General features: G+C 49.4%; 4 protein-coding genes across 4 annotated transcripts; 1 reads left to right on the forward strand and 3 right to left on the reverse strand.

Moving 5' to 3' along the window:
- Positions 1-332: 332 nt before the first annotated feature.
- Positions 333-1,885, reverse strand: BDW70DRAFT_143376 (40S ribosomal protein eS4). Its single transcript, XM_073738094.1, has 5 exons — positions 1,793-1,885; positions 1,524-1,661; positions 1,165-1,449; positions 702-996; positions 333-644 (listed from the first exon to the last, which is right to left on the reverse strand). The coding sequence occupies exons 1-5, from the start codon at positions 1,804-1,806 to the stop codon at positions 591-593; spliced, it is 786 nt and encodes a 261-aa protein (XP_073592259.1). The 5' UTR covers positions 1,807-1,885; the 3' UTR covers positions 333-590.
- A 181-nt stretch (positions 1,886-2,066) lies between these two features.
- BDW70DRAFT_143379 (aspartate-semialdehyde dehydrogenase family protein) lies at positions 2,067-3,635 on the reverse strand. Its single transcript, XM_073738095.1, has 4 exons — positions 3,545-3,635; positions 3,304-3,367; positions 2,993-3,250; positions 2,067-2,930 (listed from the first exon to the last, which is right to left on the reverse strand). Exons 2-4 carry the CDS (start codon positions 3,329-3,331, stop codon positions 2,125-2,127), a joined length of 1,092 nt encoding a protein of 363 aa, XP_073592260.1. The 5' UTR covers positions 3,332-3,367; positions 3,545-3,635; the 3' UTR covers positions 2,067-2,124.
- Positions 3,636-3,836: 201 nt separating this feature from the next.
- Positions 3,837-5,706, reverse strand: BDW70DRAFT_153370 (FAD-binding oxidoreductase; the record flags this gene model as incomplete). The annotated part of the gene is made up of 4 exons (XM_073739624.1): positions 3,837-3,983; positions 4,038-4,219; positions 4,263-5,316; positions 5,380-5,706. The coding sequence occupies 4 exons, from the start codon at positions 5,704-5,706 to the stop codon at positions 3,837-3,839; spliced, it is 1,710 nt and encodes a 569-aa protein (XP_073592261.1).
- Positions 5,707-6,645: 939 nt separating this feature from the next.
- Positions 6,646-10,563, forward strand: BDW70DRAFT_171406 (uncharacterized protein; the record flags this gene model as incomplete). Its single annotated transcript, XM_073743211.1, has 9 exons — positions 6,646-6,720; positions 6,785-6,929; positions 6,992-7,086; positions 7,156-7,770; positions 7,817-7,969; positions 8,020-9,219; positions 9,267-9,395; positions 9,443-9,559; positions 9,607-10,563. The coding sequence occupies 9 exons, from the start codon at positions 6,646-6,648 to the stop codon at positions 10,225-10,227; spliced, it is 3,150 nt and encodes a 1,049-aa protein (XP_073592262.1). The 3' UTR covers positions 10,228-10,563.
- Between the last annotated feature and the right edge of the window lie 1,093 nt (positions 10,564-11,656).

The raw sequence follows: 11,656 nt of genomic DNA on the forward strand, positions 1-11,656 counted from the left end.
GCGAGGTTTCGCTCCTTTATCCCAATTGTCGGGAAAGTCTGACGGGAGGAGCCCGCAGTTCGAAACTAGGGTGGGAGGTGGCCCGAATGGATGGCCTCGCTTGCGATCTTCACGCAAATGATGCGCGACGGACTCAAGTTCCACACAGCTAACAGGATGAATCCCCACGGTCTAGCCTCGACATGATTTCCTAGTGCACTGGGAGTTGTATATGTGAAACAAACCTGGGCATGCAAGAATTCTTCGACTGCCAGAGAGATGGTGGAGCTGGAAAGCGCTTTCAGTAGAAGTCATCTACGGAAGTCAAGTCAAAACTTGAATGGGGAAAATAATTATGAATAGGTCGACTTCATTGGTATCATAAAATCAAATGCAGACAACCACCCATGGTCTCAGGGTTGCTCGCCCGTAACGGTGCATGCCTACAGAGGAAGCAAGAATGTTTGGACAACTTTTGTTCATTCATAGTAGCACGCGTCATACAGTCCACAAAGCAAGACAAGAGTTTGTCTCCCTCGGCGGGATGGCTTGTTCTTACATTATAAAAGCCTTTTACTTGCCCGTAGCCTCGATTACTTACCGGACCACATTTACTGGGCAAGGGCGTAGGCGCGGCGGCGGTCACGCTCCTCAGCAATGGAGAGCTACATAGCGAGTTAGCGACTAGTTCCAACAATATAAATGGCTGTTGCATAACATACCTTGACACCCTTGCCCTTGGGAAGAGAGATCCAGGGCTTGTCCTGGCCAATGACGAAGACGTTGCTCTCACGGGTGGCGAAGGTATTGTCAATGGCATCCTTAACGTGGACAATGTTGAAACCACCATCGTGACGCTCACGGTGGGTGACAACACCAACACGACCCATGTTACGACCACCAGTGACCATGCAGACAACGCCGGTGTCAAAGCGGCAGAAGTCGGTGATCTTGCCAGTAGCAATTTCAACCTTCACGGTGTCGTTGACCTTGATAGCAGGGTCGGGGTAGCGGATACTATATTACAATAACCCAGTTAGCACATAATGTCCTGATAGTCGAAGCCCTTACTATTCTCCCATAAGGACGCTTCGCATTCGGGGTAGTTCTCGTGTCCTCCGCCGATCAACCAAAGCTTGGTCCAACGACTGAATGACGCGGAACTTGTAGAGAGCATGCACTCACGTTCGCGCATCGTGCGTAACCAAGAATGGGATCCCGCCCTTGCCGAGCTGCACCTTCTTGACCTTGCAGAGCTTGTACTCGGCCTCCTCGGCCTGGATGCGGTGGACGGTGAAGCGGCCCTTGGTGTCGTAGATGAGACGGAAGTTCTCGCCAGTCTTCTCGATGGTGATGACGTCCATGAAACCGGCAGGGTAGGTCGGGTCAGTGCGGACCTTGCCGTCGACCTGGATGAGACGCTGCATCATGATCGCCTTGGTCTCGCGGCCGTTAAGAGCGTACTTAAGACTAAAAATCGACCAGAAAAGTCAGCCTTCAGTTCTTATTGAGCATATCACGCGGAGGAATTTTCATGTTCGTACCGGTTGCGGATGAAGACGATCAGGGGCAAGCAGTCACGGAGCTTGTGAGGACCCGGGGAGGCCTTAGGAGCATAGGTTCCGGACATTTTGTCCAGGAGCCAGTGCGAAGGCGCACTGAGGCGCTTTTGGTGCTTCTTACTACAGAAACATTCAGTCAGTAACCAACTTCACGATCAAACAAGTCACCCAAATGACATCCTGTCTCGAATAGCAATCTTCTGACAGTGTCATGGTGACAGGAAAGAACAGTCGTGGCGAGGTAAACGTACGGTCCGCGAGGCATCTTGACTGCTTTGTCGACTTGAACACGGTAAGTTGTCGGAAGTGTCGCGAAGAAAAGAAGTAGTGAGAACAGGGACTCAAATCTTAGATATGCGGTCCACTCACGAATTTCGCTTAGCGGGCTTGTCGGTTTTTGTGGGATCATTGGGTAAGCCTGCCCTAACGCTAGACCCAAACCAACCCCACATCTCCATACCATATTAAGTTTAGCTTTATTTTATGAATCAGATAATATTACTAAGTCGAATCCGGACTTGATAGTACATAGTAGAAATTGGATTGAAATAATGTCTAACGCTTTTGTATAATGATTTAAGATCTAGATGTATCCCTTGATAACTGCAACTTCGGCGTTGAGGATCGAAGAGCCAGCAGCCCCGATGACAGTGTTGTGTGAGAGAGCTGCGAATCGGATATCGAAATAACCACCCTGGTTACCCTCGCGCACTCGTCCAACGCTAACTGTGTAACCTCTGTTGATGTCTCGATCTAGTCTTGGCTGCGGCCTGTCGGGCTCATCGAACACTTTAATGGCCTCGGCCGGGGCAGATGGACATCCAAGCTTCTGAGCTTCTGACTGGTATTCTCTCATGGCTTGCACCACTTGTTCAGCGCTGGGAGCTGGGCGGTTCTTGAAACGCAGAGAAACGAACGCCATGTGGCCGTCGGTGACACCGACTCTTGTGCAGGTGGCTCCAATCCTGAGTCCTTGCTGCTCGTTGAAAGCGGTGGCATCCGCTGTCAATGAGCCAAGGATCTTCTGGGCTTCGTTCTCAAGTTTATCCTCCTCGCCGCTGATGAAGGGGATAACGTTGTCCATGATATCCATACTGGGAACGCCCGGGTAGCCAGCTCCAGACACGGCTTGTTCTGTGAACACCTCTACCTCTTCAACTGGGCCGAACTTGGCCTGGAGGGCAGCAAATGGAATAACGATTCCGATGACAGCGCAGTTAGAGTTACAGACCAAAAAGCCCTTCTTCAGGCCGAAATGCTTGCGCTGGTGAGGAATGAGGTCGAGGTGATTGGGGTTAACTGTGGGAACAACGAGCGGGACAACGGGATGTTTGCGGTAGTTCTTCGCGTTCGAGAAGACAGGGATATCAGCCTTGATGAATTCCATTTCTGTGATACCAAACAGCCCTCGTTAGCATTCGTTCGAGCTACAAGTCCGTAATCCAACCTACCAAGATCACCGGCAACATCACTGTTTAAGCCAGAGAACACGAGGTCGCAATCAGTGAAATTGTCGGCCTTGCAGTTCCGTAGAACTAGGTTGCTGAGCTTCTCAGACATTGGCGTGCTCTGCTTCCATCGTACTGCGTCCTTGTATTTCTTGCCCGCAGACCGCTCCGAGGCACCGATGGCATGTAGCTCCAGGAAAGGATGCTCCGCAAGCAAAAGAATGAATCTTTGGCCTACCGAGCCGGTGGCACCAAGAACACCTATTGGGTGTAAGCACCTTACAATGTTGCTATACACTGCAGATTGTCCATACCGCACTTCTTTTTGGGAAACGACGCCATTTTTGCTTGGGTTGAGTATTTGAGGCGGAGCTTGTGCTGCAAGACGTCAGTCAAATCCTTAAGAAGACTTTGAATCAGAGCCCTGCCGATAGGCAAGGCAGAGGCAACACTAGAACAGTGGTTGAACGGTAAACCCGTTCAGGGTCAAGCCCCGCAGTCGTAGAACTTTTGGCAAAGGCAAAATCAGGAAGAAAGGTCCAATCGCGCACGTACTGGGCTCAATAAGGCGACTGAGGATAAGATGCAGCAAAGAGGTGACCGCAACACTTACCACACTAATTCGAGACTTGAAGCTCTGAAGAGGACGAGTGTGGCAATCCAGGATAAAGACAGAGCGATATCGCTCTGGAGGGGAGTCATCCGCCCCGCGGTGAGTCAGCCAGGGCCCCAGACACTTTAATTGGACAGATGCTCCACCTCTCCGGAGTTTTCATACTTCCCCGAGAATACAGTGAGATTGAATCAATGAACGTCTGTTTCTATTTACTCTATATGACACTCTCTCCTAGTCTTGGGGATCGAAGATTTTCCCTGGGTTCAACAGCCAATGAGGGTCGAAAGCCTTCTTGATGTTGCGCATAGCCCCAATGGTATTCGGGCCGAGCTCTTTCTTGAGGGACGATTTTTTGCCTAAGCCGACGCCATGTTCGCCCTGTAGCGGAGTCAGCCTTTCGTGCCCTAATGTAGGAAATACGCTGATTGTTACCGTGCAAGAGCCCTCCATTTCCAGTGCGCGGTCGACCATATCGTACACCACTTTCTCCACGCGTTGCCTTTCGTCGGCATTTTTGGGATCGTACATAATGCTTGAATGGAAGTTTCCATCGCCAATGTGACCTAGGATACTAGCAAAGATGCCGAGATCGTCAAGCTCCTTCTTGGAAATTTCTAATTCTGTTAGCAAGGTTCAAAGCTTCCGCAGCTAACATACCAATAATATCTGGTAGCCTTGAGATGGGGACGGCAACATCAGTAGACCACACTTCTGAGCCCTCCGATCGCAGAGCCATCATACTCCAAAGAGACTGTTTCCTCGCTGACCACAAGTCATGTGCTTCTGCGTCGTTCTTCGCAAACTCAAAGGCTTCAGCCTTGTTGGCTTTGGCTAGGTTTTTCGTCAAATTGATGCTGTCAGCAACGCCTGCCTTTGTTCCAGAGAATTTGAAGAAGAGCGTGGGTAGCGTCTTCCAAGTTCTTCCCGTCCCGCCCGCTTTGTTAATAACATCCATTTGGACATCGTCGAGAATTTCCATACACTGAACAGGAATTCCTTTCCTTACGAGCTGCATCGCGGTGGATGCAGCATCGCGGATTGTAGGGAAGGAAACAACTCCAACTCGAGTCTCCTCTGGAATCGGGGCCAGCTTAAGGGTAGCTTCGGTAACAATACCAAGTGTCCCTTCCGACCCTACAAACAAACCAGTAAGGTTGTATCCAGCTGACGTTTTCCGAGGACGTCTTCGAGTCTTCATAACAGTTCCATCCGCTAGAACGACCGTGAGGTTGATCACCCAATCCTTCATAGTACCGTACCGCACAGCATTTGTACCACTGCAGTTTGTGCCAATCATACCGCCAATCATAGCAGATGGACCTGGATCGACCGGAAAGAAGAGCCCAGTGTCTTTGATTTTCTCGTTGAGATCCATCCACTGGATAGACGGTTGTACCACAACGTCCATGTCTGCTTCATGTAGGTCCAGAATCTTGTTCATGTATGCGAAATCAATCGTCAAACCGCCGTAGGCAGCTGAAAAGTTTGCTTCCAGACTAGAACCACCGGAGTACGGAACCATTGGCATCTTGTATTTGTTGCAGATTTTTGCAATCTCCGAAACGTCTTCTGTACTGGACGGGTAGGCAATGGCGACCGGTAAGCGCTGCGCATTGACACTTGACCACTCCGAGAAGCCATGTCGTTGTAGGTCGTCTTCATCCGTGCTAATCGCATCTTCTCCCAATTTAGCCTGAAGCTCAGCGATGGCCTAAACGACAGAGGCGATCATTAGCGACATACTAAAACAGCCGTACTGGGTTCTTGTTTGTACCTTTTCAAAATCTTTTGCGGTTCCATACCGTGGGGGGCCAGTGTCCTTGGGCTGCAACAACTGGTCTGAGTTGCCAATTCCATAGCCGATTCCAGCAGCTAGCGAAGCGACAACAGCTGTCCGGCCCAAGGACCAGGAATTCGCCGAGTTCCCGGCAGATGAGCTCGAGCTCGAGTTGTGACTACTCTTCTGATCATTCTCACCACCTCTGGTTGTTGAGCTTGTCAACCGAACGGCGCTGGCAAAAGGGATGGGCCGAGAACCTGCCCGACACAGCATGCGGGGATTTGCGGGGAATCCCCGAGATATCAGGGACGAGGGTCGCATTGCTGTCATAGAAGGACGCCGGTCGTGGAGAGACGAAGGGATGAAGGATTGTAGATTTAGAAGGGAGAGACTGCTACGAACGTCTCTGATGACACTTTTCAATCAATCCTGGGGAATAATAGTATTGTCAAGCGCCGGCGCGAGGAGAAACTCCATCGGCCGTCAACAGCGACCACGGAATTCGGCCGAGTGGTGAAAGCACAGCACCGAAGTAGGATATGACGAATGACAGTGTGGGATGGCAACATTGCCGGCCTTATTCCGTTGTTCCCCCACGCTAAGCTAATCAACTCCAAGCTGTTCTCCCCGGACTGGAACCACAAGGGCGGTGGTGGTTGTGGTTGCGGTTGTTTCATCGTCGGCCTGAGCTCCGCCTTGCGATGATTGGTTGAATTCCCCACACGATATACGATACCCATATGAATGGGAGATTTAACCCTCTAGTATGAAGGCGAGAGTTGGGTGCAGTGCCCTTCCAGGCAAGCCAAAGATGATTTTTAGGTTTAGATGCCAGTTTTCCATCAATTACAACAGTTAGTGAGATTGAATGAAATTGATCACTTTCCAAACATATATAATTACTTGAAAATATGGTTTTTCTTAACGACACCGTTCGAGTAAATTACATGAAGTTGTAGGCCTCGAGTGACGAGTCTGGAGATATTTAGTATACTCGACCTAGACTCCAAGAGTTACTGACCAGCTTTGCGAGGATATACAGTATATCTGGATTACAAGGAGACAATGTAGCGATAGTAATGACCACGGCGTTAGTGCCGGGTTCCGTCCCAGTCCCGTTGGGTGGGCAACCGACGGCAGATCTCGCTCACATCAACAAAACCTTTAGCTTCAGACAGGGTCTCAACGACAGCTTCGGTAGCGTAAACGGCCAAACTCACGAATTTGAGGACTCTCTAGGAGAGTCAAGATATCGCCGCCATGCCCGATACACTCTTTCTCCTGGGCCGTGAGGTGGAACGATCGGTGAACGCGCCTTATGCGCCGTCGCTCCAGGTGAACCCCATTATCAGCTGGGTCAATCAAATGTGCTAGTAGCTGATGGTATCAATGATTCCAGGATCTGTATAGCCTGGTACAGCAAGCCCCTTTGGCTGTGGTTACTTGGGCGTCTCAAAAGCCTTGCCAGGTTGCGGCTCTCGTCGACGTCCTGGTTGATGGTCTGTCACGGTCCCGCTCAGCCCTGCCCTTACTTACGAGCTTCGGTAAGTCTATTTGAGCATATACTTCACAAGATACAGCTCTAGTAACAAGTTCTATCAAATAGCACTGGCACAAGAATTTCGGGATAACCTGCTCCAACGATATCCCTATCTTCTCGACCAGTTTCTGCAGCAGACTATTGAAGGCAATGGGCCTGGCGTGAGTAACCCTGAAGAAGTAACCAGCCAATATTAAAAGGGTTTTACTTACTGATACCATTGCCCGCAGTGTCTTCCATTATGCATTCGGCTCCTCTCTTCACCATTACCTTGCAATATCGTCCCACCAGCCAACCTTGCGGTCTTTGTAATGCAGTTGATTGAGAGGCTGAGAAGAAATCCATGTGTAGAGACTGTTCGGCCACTATTTTCAATCTCCAGCTGTCTTCAAGCAACCGGGATTATATCCGAACTCCCGCTGGAAGTCATGTCATGTTTCCAGACAGAGCTCACAAATACGCTTCGCAACCTGGAGGACCACATGGGCAATCTGCTGTGTCTAGCAACTTTTGCTAGGCTGGTATCATTCCAGGATGGCAGCGTTGACGCAGAGGATGGCGCTAACACGCCGACATGGTTGCAGACCATCAGACATTTCTTTGGCCCTAAGCGAGGTCTAAAAACGCTAGACCTCGTTGTTCTGCGAGTTATTCTTGCTTGCTCTTCTAGCTATGGTAACCTCACCGTAGAAGAGTCAGCAGAGAGCGTTCGTCTGGCGATTAGCATATGTGATAGTGTTGATGGGGAACAGCGAACGCGCTGGATTGAAGGAAATTCAGTTAAGCTCGCCAAACTTGTCGAGAAAATTACCAGGGATGGTATCGATCAGGGTGTTCAAATGTTGGTAAGATAGCCCCCAGAACTAGTATCATAGTCACTAACTTTCCTAGGGCGTATCATTCCTCGTCTCCCTCATTCCCCCTGCACAATTACCTCCTAACTTGACCAGAGTCGCGATGAAGTGGCTGACGTCGGAGGATGCTGCAACTGTTTTGCAGGTTCTTCCTACTCAGATTATACCTCGATTAATGAAGGCGCATACGGTAAGTGTATGATTTTCAGTTCACGAGAATTCGCTGCTAAGTCTCTTCAGGTTTGTACAGGACAAGCTGCAATAGACACCGCGCTACAGTACGTCATATCTTCGTTGTCCACAAGTACGACCGAAATGGCGAGCTTGGCCAAGTTACAGATCTCGAAATTAGTGCTCCAGGGCCTGCGATTTCCGAATCTGCAACCCGCCGGCATTGTGTCAGAGCAGCATTGCAATGCCATAAATGACCTGATGAAAGATTTCCCAAGACAGCAGCCTTTCGCATCAAAATGTGATGGGGCTGTCATTTGCTACTCCTCAGCTTCGAGGTTAGAGAACGATTTGCTGTGCGATTTACTTGCCTTCTGGGCTGAAGCAGCGCTCCCACGAAACACGGAAGAACCATCATTTTCATCCGGAACCTCCATGCTGATCGATTTCCTGAGTAGAAGCAAGCTGTTACTACCCGAGTTAAAATGCGCCACGTCGCAAATTAAACCTCTAGAAGCGCGGTCTGCTAACCCAATCCTCAAAATTCGCGAGACAGCCGATACTCCGAGGAATAACTGGAGAAATGATATGAGAGATGTGATTATGGCAAACTCCAAGATGTTGAACGATAGCATTATGCAAAAAGTCGAGGATATCTGTTACGATCTGGAGCAACGCTGTGGCAATATCGAAGCTCCGCTCAAAGTCGCCGAGGAAGAACGTACAAAGTATTACCTGGAAGCAGAACAGCTAAAGGAGCAGAACCGCAGACTACAGACCCAGCTGCAACAAGCGACAAGCACGAACGCAAAGCTTCGAGAGGAGATGTCTCGTCTAGCAGAGCACGCTGGTTCGGCCACTGATCGCGTCAACAAGCTGTCCACGAGTCTGACTCAAGCCCGGCATGAGCTCGAAGAGCTGCAGCGTACATCGCAGGATGCTCTCTCTATCCAGCGAGAATCGTTTAAAACTAGAGAACTTGACCTTGTGGCGTCCCTCACGGAAAGAGAAGAGCGCCTGGACGAACTTCAAGAAGAGATCAAATGTCAAACGGTAGCCAACGGAGAACTGAGGGTGAACTTGGCAGAGGCCTCCAAAGTTAAAGAGTCCCTTATCGGAGAGATAGCTGCATTTAAGGCTGAGATCTCATCCTTACAAACAAAACTTGAAGAGAACAAGGTTTCTCTAACGCAAAAGGGCGAAAGCATCAAACAGCTGGTGGTAGAGAAGGGAAGAGCAGATGAGTTGGCGAAAGACCTGCAGGATAAGGTCTGTGGCTTTCCTTTGTTTTGGGTGTATAAACTAAAGGGAAACAGTTACACGAGGAGATATCCAAGGCCGAAAGCCTTGGTGCTGCTCTCCAAGAGACAACTGAAAGATTCAAGTCGGAATTGGAGGAGTTGCAACGGCAATCTGAGGCACAAAGCTTAAAAATAGCTGAGGAGGTAGATTATCCAGGGTCCCACCCAGCTCATGTCACTGACAGTTCTAGGCTGCGGAGCGAAAGTCAGAGATCATGTCTCTGCAACACATAATACATGAAACTAAGTCAAATGCCGCGAAAGAGCTGCAAACAAAAGAAAAGCGGGTCCAGCATCTAGAAAGAAAGGTGAGCAAAGAAGAAAGCTTTGCCTTCATGAGCTAATGTTTCTATAGGTGCAACTTCTACGAGAAGAACGAGCAGCTAAAGCACGTGAATTCTCGGAAGCACAGCAGCATATTAGCCGACTAATGGGCGTTATGGGCTTCAAACCCCTTGGACCTTTGGATAATCGAGTTTCGAGCAAACAGCGCTCTCAGCCTTCGTCCGAGCAAACCCAGCCCAACACGATGCAGACGCAAACGGACTCGGGGGCTGTAACTTTTGAAAATCGCCAGGATGATCCTCTGGCCACGTCTATTGGATTTGCTACGCCTCGGCCAAATAGTTGTAGCCCCAAACGATCTCGCAACCACGCGTTTCCTTCGGCCCTGTCGTCGCCTTCCCATTCACAGGAGAGTAGTGAGAAACAGAGGAAATCTTTATCTCAAAGCACATGTAAGAGGCTGCAAGAACGAAAACCTCTGGGAGAGGTAGATCAGAACAGTCAGCATCCACATGGTACCGAGATAATGACTTGCAGTCGTCGAGAGAGCTTCAATGACAGTCAATTCAGTTGCCCGCCGGACCAGAATCACCTTGGCAATATCGACTTGGATCTGGACATGGAGTTCTCGAGAGATTTCGTGTTTACCAGCACGTCTACGTCTGAGCTTGACGGACTTGCACGCACATGACGGCTATTGTTCTCGAGATGAGCTATTTATCTTGACAAACAGCTTTAGACATCTTGCAAATAGTATATGGAGTAACATGGTCATATGACGGCCAAGAGTCTGACTGTATTCGTGCTCTAGAAAAAGGTCAGTAACTCCACCGGGCTTGTTGGATATTTCGGTAGACACCTCCGTGAATGCAGTGGCACTTCAGCTATCAACTAGAAGTAGATTTATCTCCAATCTCCTGTTAGTTTCTGAAGCCTGTTATTGTGTTTGCCCACCCGGTGCCTGCAAAAGTCTCGGCGTTGACCTAACACATGACACTGAGACTGTATCTACGGCTCGAAGAAGGACGAATCACTTTTCACTTTCTTAGCCTCCTCCTATTCACTCTTTTACCATCCCCTTGGAGGGTATAACACCAACAATAACTAGCACAATTCAGGAGCTGAATAGTATTCTGAGAATCTAGCTTGTTCCATTGAGCCTGCCACCATAAAGCCATCTGTTTGACCTCTATCCTCAACTCGCCTTCGATCATCACCGACGAGAGTGAGTGACAAGTCTCCAACAAATTCCTGGTTGACTTCTTCGTTTTTGCACTTCCATCCTTCAGACAGCCACTCACCTGCTGTGCCAATCAAGTCCTCTGGTAATTGGTGATGCGAAAGCCTCCAATTCCTTGTACATGTCCCCGGCCCCTCGGTAAACCGCAGCAAGTCAAATTTGCCAATGATGCCTTCATCAAAAAGCCGCTCGATTCCTGTACCCCAGCAGGCTCATCGGCAAACGATAATAGCGCCATGAATAGCTTGGGAGTCTGTTGCTGTCAACCTCACGAACGTCACCGCAGAGGTGAGGACACTGGATCTTTGGAGAGCGTTCAAGAATGAGGGCAACGTTCGCTCCATTAATATTTTCGAGGACTCTCATGGAAACAGAACTACGAGAACAAGAATAAGATTCAGGTAAGATATTTCCCGCGCGTTGTCTTTCGTGGTCCTAACTCTGAACAGACCCCCCCCCGGACACCGATTTTTGGAAAAGCGCGTCTAGACACATCACACTCCACAACGGAGAATCTATTCTCATATCTATGAGCCTTGGAAAGAAGCCCGCACATTGGGAAGTTCCCAGCCCGGTCCAAAGGGGGTTCAGTCTCCCGGCAGAAGTTGTGAGTATCCGTCAAGGGTCCTCCAAATGTTTATACTGCGTTCTCACATATCATATATCCCCTAGAAAGTACCAATCTCTTCAATGGACCTCAAAGTTCTAGTGGACGAGACAACGATGATGCCAATGCGCACTGTGGGCTCGTTAGACGGAAAGCGCTTCCTTAGTGTTAGATTTGAAATATAACGTAATCAACCACCGAGCGGCGGATACCATCGAGCGGCGGATTTTCACCGCAATCATTACTATTCGAAGCTTTACCACCACCAACGCC

This window comes from Aspergillus foveolatus (assembly GCF_047715535.1).
Source record: "Aspergillus foveolatus strain CBS 279.81 unplaced genomic scaffold BDW70scaffold_72, whole genome shotgun sequence".
NCBI lineage: Eukaryota > Fungi > Ascomycota > Eurotiomycetes > Eurotiales > Aspergillaceae > Aspergillus > Aspergillus foveolatus.

Coding starts and splice junctions, on each gene's coding strand:
- BDW70DRAFT_143376 (XM_073738094.1), bottom strand. Junction 1,450..1,523: donor ATCGTCTTCATCCGCAACCG/GTACGAACATGA, acceptor GTCGATTTTTAG/TCTTAAGTACGCTCTTAACG. Junction 645..701: donor CCAAGGGCAAGGGTGTCAAG/GTATGTTATGCA, acceptor CTCGCTATGTAG/CTCTCCATTGCTGAGGAGCG.
- BDW70DRAFT_143379 (XM_073738095.1), bottom strand. CDS start 3,331: ATGGCGTCGTTTCCCAAAAAGAAGTGCG. Junction 3,251..3,303: donor GTTTCCCAAAAAGAAGTGCG/GTATGGACAATC, acceptor TACACCCAATAG/GTGTTCTTGGTGCCACCGGC. Junction 2,931..2,992: donor TGATGTTGCCGGTGATCTTG/GTAGGTTGGATT, acceptor TTGGTATCACAG/AAATGGAATTCATCAAGGCT.